The 17,646-nt window shown below is 48.1% G+C and overlaps 1 protein-coding gene across 5 annotated transcripts; it reads left to right on the top strand.

The window, feature by feature from the left end:
* The first annotated feature begins 560 nt into the window (after window positions 1–560).
* STAT6 (signal transducer and activator of transcription 6) lies at window positions 561–17,202 on the top strand. Of its 5 annotated transcripts, none has more exons than XM_020990091.2 (22): window positions 571–1,022; window positions 3,068–3,206; window positions 3,642–3,780; window positions 4,304–4,387; window positions 4,922–5,060; window positions 5,271–5,323; window positions 5,637–5,785; window positions 6,391–6,522; window positions 6,778–6,966; window positions 7,338–7,425; window positions 7,605–7,727; window positions 8,232–8,324; window positions 8,877–9,083; window positions 12,064–12,158; window positions 12,274–12,410; window positions 12,954–13,100; window positions 13,682–13,745; window positions 13,878–13,973; window positions 14,503–14,598; window positions 15,684–15,758; window positions 16,037–16,153; window positions 16,337–17,202. In XM_020990091.2, exons 2-22 carry the CDS (start codon window positions 3,091–3,093, stop codon window positions 16,527–16,529), a joined length of 2,532 nt encoding a protein of 843 aa, XP_020845750.1. In that variant the 5' UTR covers window positions 571–1,022; window positions 3,068–3,090; the 3' UTR covers window positions 16,530–17,202. The 5 variants fall into 5 exon arrangements, with proteins under 5 accessions (XP_020845751.1, XP_020845752.1, XP_020845750.1 ...); XM_020990090.2 differs by having other exon boundaries at window positions 572–1,022; window positions 13,878–13,991; XM_020990092.2 differs by lacking the exon at window positions 14,503–14,598 and having other exon boundaries at window positions 561–1,022; window positions 13,878–13,991.
* The last annotated feature ends 444 nt before the right edge of the window (window positions 17,203–17,646 follow it).

The following is a 17,646-nucleotide window of genomic DNA, read 5'->3' as shown; positions in this document are numbered from 1 at the left end:
GTTGTGTGCAGTATTTATGTTTCTATGTGTGGTTTGTGTCTCTGTATATCTCTATGCTGTTTCAGAGAAAGAGATTTTCCCAGGCTTATGCAACAAAGTAGGATTTGAATCCACACCTCTGGAGCACAAGGAAGAAATATTGGTAGACAATGATCTTCTTTCTACCGGGCTCCTTCTGATTTCCTCCCACCCCAGATCATCTTACTAAGTCCTAGGAATATGCAACGGCCAGCCCATCCTCCTCCATCTAAGCTAGGCCCTTGAAATCCTCTCACCAGACTTCTGTGCAATTAGTAGTCGTGTGGTTTCTAGAGCGATGTGTATGTGTGGTGGGGATCAAAAAAAGTCCCAATCCCAGCTGCTTTCCTGTTCTACAGCACCCCCTCCTGGGGGAGCTGAGAGTCTGAAGGGCGGGGCTGCCCCTAAGCAAGGGTCCTCAGATGTGCTTAACCCCTCCCTGGCATAAACTGGGAGCTTGGGAGGTCTTGGGGGGGGGTGAGGAATAAGGGGAAGAGTCGGTGGAAGGGAGAAACTTTCTTGAGTTCTTTGCAGAAGCAAATTCTTGGATACCAAATTGGGTGCTTCCGTCCCTAGAGGTTGGCAGAGGAGAGGAGGGCAATCAGGAAACAGAGAGAGTGAGGACCCTTAGGCTCCCTGACACTTGAGAGAAGGCCGTGAGTGTGCACCCAGAGACCTGAGATTGGGCTTCCAATCGGGAATCCCCCCCTTACATACATACACACCCACTTTCTTCCTCTTCCTCCTCTGGCACACTTTCTCTTCTCTGTTGTCGTCAGAGATCCAGGGAGGGACCCAAGGCAAGCAGAGAAGCCGGAAACGGCAGGCAGAAGCAGCAGTGGCTGGCACTGAAGAGGAAGACCTGGGAAGAGTTGTTTTTTTTTAATCAAGGGGGGGTACCCTAACAGGGGAGGCCCCCCCAACTTGCTGGACAGAGTCACAAGCCTATGGGGCCAGGCAGTGTCCACTGAGAGAGGGAGAAGACACCAAAGGGGTTGCCAAAGGTGAGGGGGAGGGGAAGGATCTGATGAGGGGAGGGTTGGGGGCTGTTCTTGGGGCTGAGATTTGCCCCCTCTCACTTGGGAAAGGGGAGGTTAAATGGGGAGGAAAATTCTCCAATTCCCTAACCTTAGGGAATGCTCTGGGGAGGGGGAGGATATAGGAACTCTAGAGACTACTTCAGTTGAGGGTGGTGGGAAAGTATTTTATTTTAGAAAGTTTCTTCCTTCCTCCCTAGGTTTGTACTAGGGCTGAGATCCTGCGTCTCACTCCCCACCCCTTGAGGTAGTGCCTTCAGGTGTCATAATGGTGGGAGGTAGAGTAAGGGGTTTCCCTCCCCCTTCCAGAGAATGGGGAGGGGGATTAGTACCCTTGACAAAAGACAGTTGATGCCAAGAGCAAGGGGGAGAGACCCAGTCAAAGCTCTAACCCCCTAACCCCTAGCTCCCAGACATGGGGGTGTGGCCAGGATGGAGATTTGTGACTTAGAGGAAGGGCTTCAGACCTCATGGCTGGAGGGGGGAGGAATTTCCCTAATTAATACAAATGTGCTGCTTCCCCTTCCTATCTGCTTCCTTCCCCTCTCTCCTCCCCAACCTCTTGCCTGCTGAAGGGGCTGAGATTTCAGTTAACCCATCGTAACCCCATTCAATTAACCCCACGTATACACCCTGACCCTGCCTTCCCTACCCCCAGGAATGGGTCTAAAGCAGACTGTGGTGCTAGTAGCTCTTTTGACTTTGATTCTGGAAACCTAGAAATGGGGCCCAAATGGAGATAATCAACAGATTCAAAGTGCTTACTTTCCTTTTCCTACTCAAGAATGCTGGAGGAGATGGGGAAGGGTGGGGGAGGTAGTGAGTCCTTATTCATCCCTAGAATATCTTCCTGTCATTCTTTCTGAAAGGCTCCAGTCCAGAGCTATAGGGATATGCTAGGACCCTGGAGAAGGACCCCTAGGAGAAGGACAAAGGGAAAAATCTTATTGGGGGAAAGTGTTAGCATTGGAAGCGGGGCGGTTAGGGGGACTTAACTCAGGGCTAAAGAAGGCGGAGCCTCAGATGAAGAGACTCTTAGTAGGGAGTCCTACTGTTACTCCATGGAAGGCTGAGCCAATGAAGGGGGGCTGAGATTTCAGGGAGGAGGGATAAGGTTGACAACCCTTAAATAACACCCTCATCTTCATCACTTGGGGGTTTCCATTCCCCTCCTCCTCCCACCCACCTGTGAGGTGGAAATCATGTCAGAAATATGAACTGAAAAGCCTGTGGGTAACTACTGACCTACACCCACTAATATTGCTTGCTCAGAAATTGAAGAATGCATTTCATTTCTCCCTCTCCCTCTCCTTTTTTTCTTTCTTTTTCTTCTTCAGCCCTACCCTCTGATTCTTATCCCTTTTCCTCTTCTTCAGCATTCTTCCTCTCCTTTTATTTCTCCTCTCTCCTTCCCCAACATTTTTCTCAGATTTTCTTTTCCATTCTATTTTATGTCTTCTTTTCATTCTTCCTTTATATCTCCCTTCCTCTCCCCCTCTAGTTCTTTCTTTTCCCTTATCTCCCTTTTCTTCTCTATTCCCTTCTCCTGTTCTTTCTTCTCTATTCTCTTCATCTCCAATTCTCTCCTTTCTTTTCTTTCTCTAATTCTCTCTTAGGTCTTTTCCTCCTTTCCATCTTGCCATCTCCCCCGTCCAACTAGCCTCTTCTCTTTATTTCCATTTTTTCCATCCATAGTCCCCTTGCTCCTACTGCCCAGAAATTATAAAAGAAAAAATTTAAATTAAATTAAAGCATTCTTTTATCTCAGAAGTTGTGCCCAGCTCAATTGTGCTTAGATGTGTTGTGGGGACAGGCAGGCAGTCTGGGCTGTATTTGGGGGGGGAATAACATCAGTTAAAGCTAACTGGAGGAGGAAGGTAAATGGGTAAAGTCCAGGGGCTTGTGCCTCTGACTGGGAGACTGTAGAGAGGGCATGCAAACAGAGTAGAAACAGAAATCTTGGGACTCAGGGTTCCTTCCTCTAGCAATGGGTTTCATTCTTTCGTTTCCAGGTACGCCTCCTAATTCTCAGACTATGTCTCTCTGGGGTCTGGTTGCCAAGATGCCCCCAGAAAAATTCCAGGGGCTATTTGTACAGTTTCCCCAACGACTTCGGCATCTCTTGGGGGACTGGCTGGAGAACCAACCCTGGTGAGTCCGGTACAACCCTATTCCAGGTACCTCCCTTGTGTCCTTGAAATTCTCACGCCGATTCCCTTCCTTTGCCCCAGATTCCCCAGATTTTTGAGGATGGATTTATGAAAGTCCAAGTGGAATTGTATAAATTGGCAAGGGGGACAGATTCTGTGAAAAAGAGAAGGGCTGAGGCTGCAGAGAGGAGGGTCAACCCTGGTTGGGGAGTAGGGAGACGAGGACGACTTTGGGATCACTGAGACATTTGGAAACAAGGATGGTGTCAGCAGAGGAAGGTACAGGCAGAGTGCTGGGGGGAAAGAAGCAGGTGGATAGACAAGATGAATTGGAAAATTTGAGAGAAGGGTGAGTTAATCAGCTCTCATTCAGTAGGAAGTCATGGCATGAGGTGGTAGGGAGTTCTATTCAAAATATGGTCCTTCTCTCTCTCAGGGAATTCCTAGGTGGCTCTGATGCCTTCTCCTGCCGGATAGCTAGTGCCTTGCTCTCTGAAACTGTCCAGCACCTGAAGGCTGCAGCTGGAGAACAAGGAGAAGGGAGGACAACCATGCAACACATCAGTAGCATAGAGGTGAGCCTGCCCTGGAATTAGGGTAGGGCTAGGGCAAGGGAGAGAGGGAACAAGCATTCATTAAGCACCTGCTATGTGCCAGGCACTGTGCTAAGTGCTTTACAATTATTACATTTGATCCTCACAACGACTCTGGGAGGCAGGTCCTATTATTATCTCCATCTTACATTTGAGGAAACTGAGGCATATAGAGGTTAAGTGATTTGCCCATGTTCATACAGCTAAGTATCTAAGGCTGGATTTGAACTCAAGTCTTCCCAACTCCAGAGCCAGTGACACCTAGATGCCTATTGTGCCACTTAACAAAGGCTGGGGATTGGAGGGAAGAAGTCTATACACTTGACATTTGAAGGATGGAGCACCAATGACATGTATACTGCCTGCAGATGGCATTGGTCTTTTAGTGGCTGTTTCTCCAGGGCTCCTTAGTGGTGGGTTGCATGTATCTGGAGCAGGGTAGGAATGGAAGGTAGCTGATGAGCCCAGACCAGCACCAACCAGCCCTTCCTTACCACCTTTGCAGAATTTATACCAGAGAGACCCGCTGAAGCTGGTGGCCACTTTCCGACAGATTTTACAAGGAGAGAAGGTGGCTGTCATGGAGCAGGTATTGCAATCCCACTCCCTCAGCCCTTGATTCAGTCTCCTGGGCTTAGGCTTTGGAAATGGGAGAGAGGGGAAAAAAGTGTCCTCTAACAAACCACTAGAGGAAGAGTCCCAGAGACTTAGAGCCAGGATGACTAAAAATTGGCCTGGGGCCAGAGTAAGTTCAGAGACCAAAATGAAAGAAGATGGCAGGGGAGGGGTGGAGGGTGGGAAGCGGTACTGGGAGACGAGGGTTAGAGGCTAGAGGTGGAGGAAGGTCTGAAGGGGAATTTTTGGACCCCATTGTTTCCTCTTCCCATGGAGGCTACAGCAAGAGTGCCTGAATGCAGTATGAGGGTTGGCAAGTCAGACATGGTGGGCGTGCATGGATGCACATTCTGAAGGGAAGGCCAAAGGATAGGGAGAAAAGAAGGGATGTATCCTCTCCAGAGCATGGAGAGAGGCCAGGAAAGGGAGGTTGGCAGTCACCTGAGTACAGAGAAAATGAGTGATAGATGTGATGACCCACAGCCTCAGTGCACCTGTTTCCTTACAGTTCCATCACCTGCCTATTACTTTCCACTGGAAACAAGAAGAACTCAAGTTTAGCATGGCGCTTCGAAGGCTGCAGCACCATGTGGGAGAGATCAGGGCCCTCCGGGAGAGCCTGCAACAGGGAAGGGACTCAGGACAAGGTAGGGGGCAAAGAGCTAAGATGCAGATATCCATGAGTCAAGAAGGTCAAGAGAGAAGAACCCAACAATGCTGCTTCCCTACCACATTCAGTCCCTGGGAGTCTTGAGGGTGTGAATAGGGGGTGGTAAGGGTGGGGATGGCATCTTCCTTTTTGCCCTCCCAGCTCCAACTGACTCTGAATTCTTTACTCCATACCTCAATCCCCTCAGTGTGCCTTCAGAACATGATGGAGAAACCAACTAATGGCACAAGTTCAAGTGAGGTAAATGAGGGCCTGAGGGGGTGGAGAGTGAGCTCAAAGTTTGGCAGAAGGGGAGATGGGGATGGGCCCAGGACTTCAAGCAGATGATCACTTGCTTGGGATGTGAGATTTATGTCCAAACAGGGGTTGCACTACATGACCTCCTTTTGACTCTCAGCCTGACTGCCTCAGAGTAAAGAAGACCTAACATAAGTGGTAGGGGGCAGATAAAAGAGGGACTTTAGGGCTAGATGAGGGATACAGGGGATGACTAGGGTGATGATGATCCCAGTTTCTCTGACCCTTCTTCTGCCTCTCCCTACCCACTGTCTAGTCTTTACCAAGGTTACTGCAAGAGACAGTCAGGGAGCTGGAGGGGGTCCAGGCCCTGGTGCTGAAGAAGATTCAGATTTGGAAGCGGCAGCAGCAGCTGGCAGGGAATGGGGCACCCTTTGATGAGAGCCTTGCACCCCTTCAAGAGAGGTCAGAGCTGGCATGGGGAGGACGCTTGGATCATAAGGTGATAGGAGATGTGGGCAGAATTGAGGGAGATTTGGGGGGAAAGCCAGGTGGATGAAGACTGTGGAGAAGGTCATGTTTGGATCTGTGAGCATTGGTACAGGGGCTTCTAGAAGAAACAGGCAAGGGCGGAGGGCAAGGAATACCAGTCCAGCAATTATCCCTGGGCTTTGAATATCAGCTCCCTGGAGACTTGTCCCTCTCATCAACCTAGAGCCTACCACTCCAGGGCCTTCTTCCCCGAAAATGGTAGTTTTCTTAACTCCCAGAACAGCTTCCCCTCTCACCCCACTACCCCAGAGTCTCTGCTCCCTTTACCCCAGAGCTTCTTTCCCTCTACTGCTAAAGCACTTGTATAGCACCCTTTCCCCCAGAGTTTCTAACCATGACTCCTCATTCTTTCTGCCACTTGCCCAGGGTGGAAATGAGAGAAAGCAAGAGTCTGGGGAGGGGGATATGTAATAGAGACTGGAGGGGACAGATGGAGTCAGTTAAGAGGGACCCAGCCTGTGATTGGAGCAGGGTGATCAGAAGCGAGAGCTCCTTGACACCCCTGTCCCCGGCCCCAGGTGTGAGAATCTGGTGGACATTTATTCCCAACTGCATCAGGAGGTGGGTGGGGCCACTGGGGAGCTGGAGCCCAGTGTCCAGGCTGCACTGAATGGCCAGCTGGATGAAGTCCTTCGGAATCTGGTTACCAGGTATTCATGGCAGGCGTTGCTCCCTCTTGAGCAGAGGTTCCCCCACTCTGCCCCCTCTCCACCCCTGCCCAGCTCAGCCCATTGTGGAAAAGGGCAGAAACCAGGAAAGAAGGGGGGATGTTTTGGATAGAACGACCGTGAGAAGGGCCTGGGCCTAGGGCAGAACCACACAGGGTTCCACGGGGGAAACAATTGGGAGTGGGGCAGTCCTGCCCACTGCCCTGGCTTAGTACCCCTGTGGCACTCTCCCTACAGCTCTTTCTTGGTAGAGAAGCAGCCTCCCCAGGTGCTAAAGACACAGACCAAGTTTCAGGCTGGGGTTCGGTTCCTTCTTGGATTTCGGCTCCTGGGAACTCCAGCCAAGACACCCCTGGTCAGGGCAGACATGGTGACTGAGAAGCAGGCCAGGGAACTGAATCATCCCCAGGGGTCAGGGGCTGGAGTGTAAGTGAAGAAATTGGGGCTGGGGGACTTCTCAGGACAGGAGGGGGCTCCTATGTGTGGTCTAGAAAGTCTGACTTATAGAGGGATGGGTGTCCTGTTATCATGAGGGGACTGGCTCTAGAGGGGCAGATGAGGGATCTACAGTAGTCACAAGGAGGAGGGGCATCTCTGTCCCGGAATAGAGGGCATGAGCCTCATTTAACTCACTAATTTTAGCCTGGGGAAACTTGAAAATGGGGACACAGATTTGAAAAAGAAAATTAGAAGTGGCTTGAGCCATCTGACCCTAGCTAGAACCAGACCAAATATATCCTCACATGTATAATCACAGACACTTTCCCCCCCTAAAACTCTATCCCTGCTCTCTCCAGGGAAAGCACAGGAGAAATCACGAACAATACGGTGTCTCTGGAGAACAGCATACCAGGGAACTGCTGCTCTGCCCTTTTTAAGAATTTGGTGAGGGGCCAGGCGGTGGGAGGGGAGGGAGGGGAAGGAGAGGGAGGCCTTCTGGCCCAGTCTATCCAGAGCTGCCCGGTTTCCCTAGACAGGGGGTCAGGCAACAGACACATCCCTTCCCTTTCAAGATCTAATCCCACGCTTGCCTTTCCTTCCCAAATGTCTCCTTCCTATCTCAGTTACTGAAGAAGATCAAGCGTTGTGAACGGAAAGGCACAGAATCTGTAACGGAAGAGAAGTGTGCTGTCCTCTTTTCTACTAGTTTCACCCTAGGACCCAACAATCTCACCTTCCACCTCCAGGTAACTGCTAGAGCATCTAATCTTGGTATCCTCCATCTTGGAAATTCTAGCCCTTGCCCCCCCCCCCACTCCTGTCTTGGATTTCCCAGTATGCCTCACTCCTTTGTGCTCTTGTCTCCCCTTTACTAAGATGCCCATCTTCTCTGTGGCCTGCTACCCTGGCTCCACCAGAAATCTCAGCCCTGTCCCCCACTTCCTCTCCATCATGTCACTGATGTTCTGAGTACCTTCCCTCCCTCTCCATCCCTCTGAGATCTAGTCATCATGGTCAGGTGATGATGAGTGGTCAACATCCCTTGCAGGGATATCCCACCCACTATTTTCCCATCTGGGTCACATTAAAGGGATCAAAAAGGGTCAAAGGTCTCTGGAAATACTCCTTCCCCTTCCCCCTCCCAAAACCAAAACAAAACAAAACATACCAGGGAAGGAAGCAACTGTTGCCCCAGCTACGACTCCCTCCACTAAGGAGGCCGTCTCTCCCATCTTACCTTTCTACCCAAGGCTCTGTCCCTTCCCTTGGTTGTCATTGTCCACGGGAACCAGGACAACAATGCCAAAGCCACTATTCTATGGGACAATGCCTTCTCAGAGATGGTGAGTGAGGGGGTCTTGGATCTGTGAGAGGGGCTGCAAGGGTGGGTCAGAAGGAAAGAATAGGAAAGGTCAAGGGAGACTCAGAAACAGAGAGTGACTGAGGAGAGGAGAGAGAGAGAGAAGGAAAAAAGGGGAGGGGAAGAGAGGGAAGAGGAGTGGAAGGGGGGAGAGGGGAGAGAGATAGAGAAAAAGAGAGAGAGAAGGAGAGAAAGGAGCGAGAGAGACAGAGATGAGAGAGGCAGAGAGAATGAGAGAAAAGAAGGGGAGAGAGGAGGGGAAGACAGGGTGGAGGAATGGAAGAGAGGAGAAGGGAGAGAGAGAGAAAGAGAGAGAAGGAGAGAAAGAGCAAGAAAGAGAGAAATGAGAGAGGGAAAGGGAGAGAGAGAAGGAAGGGAAGAGAGGGGAGAGGAGTGGAAGGGAGGAGAGGGGAAAGAAAGAGAAAGGGACAGAGAGAGACAGAGATAGAGAGAAGAGAGGAGACAGAGCTGTGTGGAGGCTTGGGAGCTCTTTCTCTGGCTAACTCCCTTCTACCCTTCCCCTTGGCCCCCCAAGGATCGAATACCCTTCATGGTGGCTGAAAGGGTGCCCTGGGAGAAGATGTGTGAAACTCTGAACCTCAAGTTCATGGCAGAGGTGGGGACAAGCCAGGGCCTGCTCCCTGAACATTTCCTCTTTCTGGCCCAGAAGATTTTTAATGACAACAGTCTCAACATGGAAACCTTCCAGAACCGCACTGTGTCATGGGCACAGTTCAACAAGGTCAGTCCCTTTCTCTCTTCTTAGATCCTTCTCCCAGGAACCCTGGGAAACACTAAACCTTCCAAACCAGCACCCCCCTGTGGAGAAAGTAACCATCTTAAGGAAATAGTATCTTCATGCAATGGAAAAATGCTGCATGTAGGCAGAGGAGCTGGAGTTCCAATTCTGGTCCTGACATTTAGTACTTGTATGCAAGTCACTCCTTACCTTCAGTTTTCTCACCTATAAATGAGGGAGATTAAAGGCATAACTTCTGAGATCCCTTGTAGGTCTAAGCCTGAGATCCTATAAAGTATTTATAATGTGGAAAAATAACATTTATTTCATTAATATTTTTTAAAAGTATTAATAATGTAGACTTGAGGAATAAAAATATGTGTTTACTCCAGCAGTCCTGGGATAGCCACAACCTTCCCATATCCCCCCGAACCTCTTCATCTCGCTCAAACCAGTTTCAGTCCTGCCCATTCCAACCATCTTGGATGCCCTGACAAGGTCCCACAAAATGCACCCTAGAGCAGGGCCATGAATTAATTGGTTCCTGAGTCCTTTTGCTTATCAGCTTCACTGATGACATGGCATCTGATCCGATAGTGTGACTGGAAGTTACTCTACGTTCCTTTTTGAAACTTTAGTAGTTTTATAGATGACTTTTGTTTTCATATCACAATCCTTTCTGGATACATACTGTCTCTCTTCCCCAATAATCCTTTCTTCATGACAAATAAAAATTTTTAAAATGAAATTTAATTAATTAATTAAAACCAATACAGTTATGGATTCTGACAATATATACTACATTCCATATCTGTAGTTCTCAAGCTTTCTACTAAAAGGAGGAAGATACATCTGCTCATCTTTTCTCTAGGTCCAAGATTTTCCCCTGAGTTCTTAAGGCTGTGTTGGAAGAGTCTAGGTTCTGGCAGGCCCTGCCTAGCTGGAAAGACTTGGAGTTTAGGTCTAGCAACCTAACTTATGGGCTACTGTTTAAAGGCCAGTCTAGCTAGGTGTGAAAAAAACTATCACAAAGTTGGCCACTGCAGTTTTAGGCGCACAAAGATACACAAAGACGGAGTATATTAAGTCATAGAAGGATTGCTATTTGCTTCAGTGAAGGGAGTGCCCACACCAATGAAAGCATAGATCCTTGAAATGTTGATGATAAATGACCAATCTGCTCCTTGGGTTTTCAGATAGTTATAGGAGCATGGGTTTAATGGTGAAGGGATCTTAGAGGTCCTCTAGTCCAGTGATGTCAAACTCAAACAGAAATGGAGTCACATATCACATATTAACATTATCTATGTTTGATTGTATTTTTATTTTGTTATATATATATATATATTATTTATATATAAGCAAATAAATTCTATTTTTATCCAGTTTGGGAGTGTTGTCAGCCATGGGCAGCTGGTGGACTACATGTCTGAAACCTCTGGTCTAGTCTAATCCCCTCATTTTAAAGATGAGGAAACTGAGGCCCAGGAGAGCTAAATGATATGCTTAAAAGCGTATGGCTATTTAATAGCAGAGATGCTATTTCAGATCCTCAGACTCTAACTCCAACCTTTTTTTTTCACTGACATGTTATCTCCTACTGAGACAAAGGAAGAAAGGATAGTTAAAATTGCCTTGACCAATTGAGGAAATGCCACCTCCCCTGAAAATAGGATAATAATATAAATATATTTCCCTACTGGGTTGGCAAATCAGCTTCTTCACAATGACCCTGTGAGGCATATAATAATAACTTTCAGTGGGGATGAGTACAGAGTTCCATCCCTTCACCCCCCACCTCCAATCCTCTCACTGAGGGTCAGAAACCAAGAATTCACCAGGGACACAGCAAGCATAGAAGAGAAATACCTAGAGTTCCTAGCTAACCACAAGTTGGATATGAGATATCTATATTGTATCCTTTCACAAGAAAAGTCAACATGGTAGGATGTATTAAAAAGAAGCCATGACCCCTCCTTGTCCCCTACCGGCTAAGACTCTGGAAGTCATCATTCCTTTGGTTTCTGCTGCAGTCAGATCCGTATTAAGGTGTCCTGTCCAATTGGTTGGTACCCTTTAAGAAGGATATGATGTAAGATTGGAAATGAGAGTAAGGAAGATGAAAAGTATGGAAAACGAGGTCAGATAAGGAAAAGTGAAATGAAATGCTGAACCTGGAGAAAAGAAAGCTCAGGGAGGAGTTGGTATATAGTAAGGGCTTTTGTGGAGAGTCTACTGAGCAGTTGTTCATAGAATAATAAGATTGAGAGCTATGGGACCTTAGCCCACTTAGTCCATGGCCTTTCCTTTTATAGATGAAGAAACCAAGGCCCAGACTGGAATAGGCTCTTACCATATAGGGGTCATATGGGTACTGGAATACCAGAGTGGGCAGTAGAACAATGATTCCTTGACTCCAGACCCAGTGTTCTCTCCACTATGATACGTTTTCCTTAAGGGCAAGGAATGTGTTTATCTTTATGTCTACCCTCAACACTTAGTACAATACCAGTTTGTAGCAAGTGCTCAATAAAATGCTTGTTGACTGACTGGCTGAATAGGAAATGGATTTAAACTAAAGCAGGAAACATTTAAATTAGGTTTTAAGTTGACGCTGTTTTTCAGTCATGTCTGACTCTTTGTGACCCCATTTGGGGTTTTCTTGGCAAAGACACTGGAGGGGTTTGCCATTTCCTTCTCCAGCTCATTTTACAGTTGAGGAAACTGAGGCAAATAGGGTCAAGTGATTTGCCGAGGGTCACAGGGCTAGTAAGTGTCTGAGGCTAAGTCTCCAGGGCCCAGCACTCTCTCCATTGTGCCATCTAGCATATGCCCAGCCTATATTTTTGCATGGTTGTCCAAATGCACATGCCCATGCTATATTTTCTACCTTCTGACTGTGCTCAGACTGGGCCCAAATTCTGTGCCTTCATTCTAGCTCTCTTCCTAGCTCTGCCCCCTCACTCTCCATCATTTTCCCTAGGAGATACTCCTTGGCCGTGGTTTCACCTTCTGGCAGTGGTTTGATGGTGTCCTAGATCTCACCAAGCGCTGCCTCCGCAGCTACTGGTCAGACAGGTGTGTTGCTTCTGGTTGATGGCATTCTCTCTTCTGGACTCCTTCTCCCTTCTCCCCATGGATACCCAGTGTCCTCCCAGCTTCTGATCCTTCTTCTTCATCCCCTGGTCCCCAGGCTAATTATTGGCTTCATCAGCAAACAGTACGTCAACAACCTACTCCATAATGAGCCAGATGGTACTTTTCTCCTTCGATTCAGTGACTCAGAGATTGGGGGCATCACCATTGCACACATCATCCGGGCCCAAGATGGTAAAGTCGTCTCAGATTCCCTGCCTGTGCACACAGGATTCTTTCCTGGGCAGAGGCTTTCCAAGTAAAGAAACACCCCTATGATTCCTTGCTGCTCATCCTGTTTCATGGGTCTCTTTAACCTTCAGAAGTCCCTCATCTCTGACTACAGTCTCCTCCAATCTCCTACTGTGCTCTCTATAAGGATGACCCACACTGCCTCTCACTTCTCCCAAGAACCCTCACTTCTTCCAGGACATTACCTGGAAGCCCAGGGCTTTGTCTCCCAAAGCCTTCTTTCCTCTCAAGGTCCTCTGGAAAAGAGCAAGAATCCAGAAGCCCCTCTCTCTCCCTTTGTGACTGTTCATGCCTGTGCCATGGGGTTTAATTTCCATTCTCTCTGTGTACTTTAACAATATAAACTCAAAAGTACCAGAGATTCAGGACACCTAGGTCACCCTCCTCTTGACTTCATGATCTCAGTTAGGCACCTTTAATGGGAGCAAGAAGAGTGGAGAAGGTCTGAATTGATGGTCTTTCTTGGGGTCTTTCTCCTCCTCCTAGGTACGCCACAGATTGAGAACATCCAGCCATTCTCTGCCAAGGATCTTTCTATTAGATCCCTAGGGGACCGGATTCGTGACCTAGCTCAGCTTAAGAACCTCTACCCAAAGAAACCCAAAGATGAGGCCTTCCGGAGCCACTACAAGCGTAAGCTAGACTCCTCTCCCTTTCCTTCCCTCCCCGACACACACTCAGAGCTCCTGCCCTTCTCAACTTCCTAGTCCTTCCATCTTATTATTTTATAGTACATATAAAACACACACACACACACACACACACACACACACACTATCCATATCTAGAATAGTAGGAAGGAATAGGAATGTGTGTGTGTGTGTGTGTGTGTGTGTGTGTGTGTGTGTGTGTGCACGTGAGCATACTTCTACAGCTCCTGGTCTTCTACACTTTCTACTTCCTGCTACATGTCTCTCACTACCCTTTCTTTATGCCCCCATCGTGATCACTCATCTCTATCTCCTCTCATCTAACTTTCAGCCTCCCATTCTGCCCTCACTCTAATTCCTCATCCTCTATTTCTATCCCCCCTCACCATGTTTCTCCATCACCCTATCTCTCTGGCCTCCATTTCTCTAGCCTCCTCATCCTCCTCCCCAATTTCTTGCCATCTCCTAATTCACCTGTGTCCTTACTGCCTTAGACCCACTTCATCCTGTCACTCTGTTTTTTCCTGAGTCTCCAATCTCTTCTTTTCTCTTCTTCTACTCTAGCGGAACAGATGGGCAAAGATGGCAGGGGTTATGTCCCAGCTACTATCAAGATGACTGTTGAGCGGTGAGTAGGGTGGGAAAGTGACCAGAGGCTAAGTTTGTGGTACCCACACATTTCCACATGAAGTTAAACCTCTGAGCATGGACTGTGAGATCCAGTGGTCAGATACATATTTGTCTCTCTATCCTCATTCAGGGACCAGCCACTACCTACTCTGGAAAGCCACCTGCCTGCCATGGTGCCCACATCCACCTATGACCTTCAACCCAGTCCTGAGCCCTTTACCACGCAGTTCGTATCAGAGAGGGTGTAAGGATTTCTTTGGATAGTAGGGGGAAAGTAATAATAATCCATAACTAACATTGACATAGTGCCTTAAGGTTTCCAAAACATTTTTTCCCCCAAGTATCTTATGAAATAGAGACTGGATTATTAACTTCTTTGCAGATGAGGGACCAGAGGCCCAGAGTGCATTAAGTGATCTGTCCATGGTCATAGAACTAGTTCCTGACTCTTAAGTCCAACCACCTTTCCACCACACACATTGCCTCTTAGAATACCAAGCAATTGCCTTGTGGGAATAGTTTATTGATAGGAAGACCCTGGGGAGCTAGTAATGAATATTAGGGGTTGTTAAGGGGAGGAAGTGTGTGTGTGTGTGTGTGTGTGTTGTGTGTGTGTGTGTGTGTGTGTGTGTGTGTATCTGACTGGGTTCCTCAGTTTTTCTTTCAATGCGATTGGTACAATAGTGCCCTGGAGGGGTAATAGATAATGGGGTCATGGAGATGGACTACGATCAGATGGCCTTTCTGTCCCTCAGTCCCAGGGCCCCGGTATTCCCAGTACACCCTGTGCAGCCTCAATTTCATGTACAGCCATTGGAGGAGCCCCATAAAATGCTGCCCGCCTTCCAAGAGTAAGTCTAACCCATTTAAGGGAAGTCAGATGATATTCAAACTGGGTGAGAGGGAGATCTGGTTGCAACCGCCCCTCCACTTGATGGGGAACAGAAGTTCCTGAATTTTTTATCATCAAGATCTATTATCGCTAGGCATGATGGGGCATGCTACTGGGGACACCAGGGCTGGTGGAGTGCTTGAGCTCGAGAGTCCTGCACTGCAGTAAGCAAAGCTAATCAGGTGTTTTCACTACGTCTGGAACCAGTATGGTTGGAGTTGGGTTGCAGGTGAAGGGGAGGACACCAGGCTGCCTAAGGATGGGTAAACCAGCCCAGGTCAGGAAAACAGAGCAGGTTAAATCTCCAGAGCTCATTGTTAGTGGGATTGGTCCTTTGAGTGGTCCCTGCATTTCTAGCTTGGGAGAGGTGGAGAGATCCAGTCTCAAAAAAAGGGGACCTACTCTTGGAATAGGAGAATGGAGGCAAGACTTGGGAAACTATTCTGCTAGTCATCCTCCAGGCCCCAGGCTGCTCTTTGTCCTCTGGCCTTCTTGTAGTACTTATAGCTCGTGTTAACTGATTATATAAGGCTTTGGGATGCCTCTTTTATTGCTATGCTCACTTTTTCAGTATCAGTCTTCTCGCCCTATTATGCTGAAAGCTCCCTTAAGGCAGGAACTGTATGGTATCTTTTTAAAGACCCACAGTGCCTACACCTGGCATAGTCCTGTGCACTTAGTAGGTACTCAATGGATATCTGTTGATTAAGGCTTCTGGGAGGTTAGAATTGTGACAATCATAGCGGATTAGAGCTGACAGACCTTGAGAGGTCGTCCAATCTGTTTGCAGTTAGCTGTTCATAGGATCATAGGATTGAGAACTATGGGACCTTAGAAGTCCAACCCCTTTCATCTTGCAGATACAGAAACTGAGGCCCAGAGAAGCTAGATAACCTGGTCAATGTCCCAGAGAGTGGTAGAATTGGACCAGAACCCCAGATTCCAAGTCCAGTGCTGCTTCTACTACATATCTTCCTTCTTGGTCTCTCCCTTCCATAATGATGTCCTTCCCTCCTCCCCTCCCACCTTTACTTCTGCTTGCAGCCAGTCCCTACAGATGACATTGATGGTTCCCAGAATGAATCAGCTGAACTTGCCTTTTGACCAACCACATCCTCAGTGAGTAAAAGGACTACTTTCCTCTCTCCAACACTCTACCCATTGCTCACTGCTGACACTACTACTAGTGACCCTGGACAAATCACTTAATCTCTCTGAGCCTCAGTTTCCTGATTTATAAGAGTTGGACTAGAAGAACCTCTTAAGGTCCCTTCTGGCTCTAACTCTATGATCATGTAATCTTCAGGAACAACTCTCCCAAAGTCCCCCTTCTTTTGAGCAGCACCACCCTACCCCCTCACTCAGATCCTTATTAGCTCTCTCCTGTGCTACCAAAGGGTTCTGATTCCACCGGGGGATCCAGCAATCCACAATCCCAACTCCATGATCTGCTCAGATGTGAGCATGAGTGAGGAAGAAGGGCTAGGGCAGCATGTGTTTCCTTTAGAAAACTGGTGAGTATTGGGAATGGGGAAGAAGGGCTAGTGATGGGGGCACTGTTGGGAAAGGCACTGGATGGAGAAGGCTGGAACCTGGAAGAATCCTGGAGGGAGAGGGAAGAAGGACTACATCTAAGATATGAGAGGGGTTCACTTTTCCCTTGATACAACTGCATCTCTCCATTGCTTTCCCATAAGGAGTGAAGACCTCCCTGCCTTGCTGCCCCCTACTGATCAAGACCTGACCAAGCTTCTCCTGGAGGGGCAACTGGAAACAGGGCAAGGGCCCCTGCCAGTCCAGCCCCTTATGTCCACCTCTCACTATGGGCAGCCTGCGTTGGCGCCTTCTTCCCATCTAGACCTAAGTGCCAATCCCAGCTGGGGACCCTAGCAGGAATGAGGGAGTCTGGGAGATCCTTTCTCTTTTTAGCCTTCAAAAGACCTCCCCAGGCTCCCAACAACCTTTGGAGATGGGAACCTGCTTTGGTCTGGAATTCTGTCCATGATTTCTACCCCCACTCAACCCCACTCCCTGAGACAGTCATAAAGAGGGGCCCCCTGCCCTTCTGCTGACAGACCCACTGTCCGTCAGAGTAAAAGGATTTTGTCAGGAGAATCTGCTGTAGGCATTGCAGATCTTCTCCTACTCCCCCACACCACCTCTCCTGAAGAGGAAGGGAAGGTTGGTCTGTAAATAAGAAGTCCAAACATGCCGGCACATGCCACTCTAGGCAGGAGGCACAAGCATTCCTCATGGAAATGTGCAGCAGGTGAGGGTGGGGGAAGGGCACAGAGAATGCTCCCTCCTACTGCATTCGTGGACACAGGACCTACATGCAGAAACACAGAGACGCAATTACATATTTGCACTGTTGTCTGGGGCCAGAGTGATGAGCTGGAACTATTCAAGGTAGTCTGGTAATTGGGGTTTAAAGAGTATGGGGGGGGGATGAAAAGAAGAGAAGGAGGGATCTGTACAGTTGGTTTCTGGTGTGGGTTTCACCCAGATTTTAAAAATAAAAAACACCTTGTAGACAGAGGCTTTGTGTCTGCACAAGTAAAAATGTGTGGATGACTTTTCATGTATGATAGCACAAAGGCAGATCTGTTTTTGCATGTGTAACTTTTTTCACGAATGCAAGTTTGTTGGGGCTACACAAGTATAAGTAAGTGTGAGTGAGTGAGTGAGTGAGAGAGTGTGTGTGTGTGTGTGTGTGTGTGTGTGTGTGTGTGTGTGTGTTTTGTGCCAGCTCAGCAAACCCCGGGCCTCAGAGGTCTCTGGTGGGTGAGAGAATAGCATTTTTTTCTTCTTCTCCTGACAGCAGTTCAGGCTAAAAGAAACACTTTTCAGACCATTTGACCAGGGTATCTTCACTACAGAGGGTTGGACTTAAAATCCGGAACCGAGTTTAAATCCCACCTCACACACCCACTGGTCACATGACCCTGGGGCAAGTTACTTAAACTCACATTCTTATTTTCCTCATCCATAAAATGGGGGCAGTAGC

Source organism: Phascolarctos cinereus, unplaced genomic scaffold (assembly GCF_003287225.1).
Source record: "Phascolarctos cinereus isolate Bilbo 61053 unplaced genomic scaffold, phaCin_HiC Scaffold_1;HRSCAF=81, whole genome shotgun sequence".
NCBI lineage: Eukaryota > Metazoa > Chordata > Mammalia > Diprotodontia > Phascolarctidae > Phascolarctos > Phascolarctos cinereus.
Note: the sequence above shows the minus strand (reverse complement) of the source record. Positions and strands in the feature narration are given on the sequence as shown.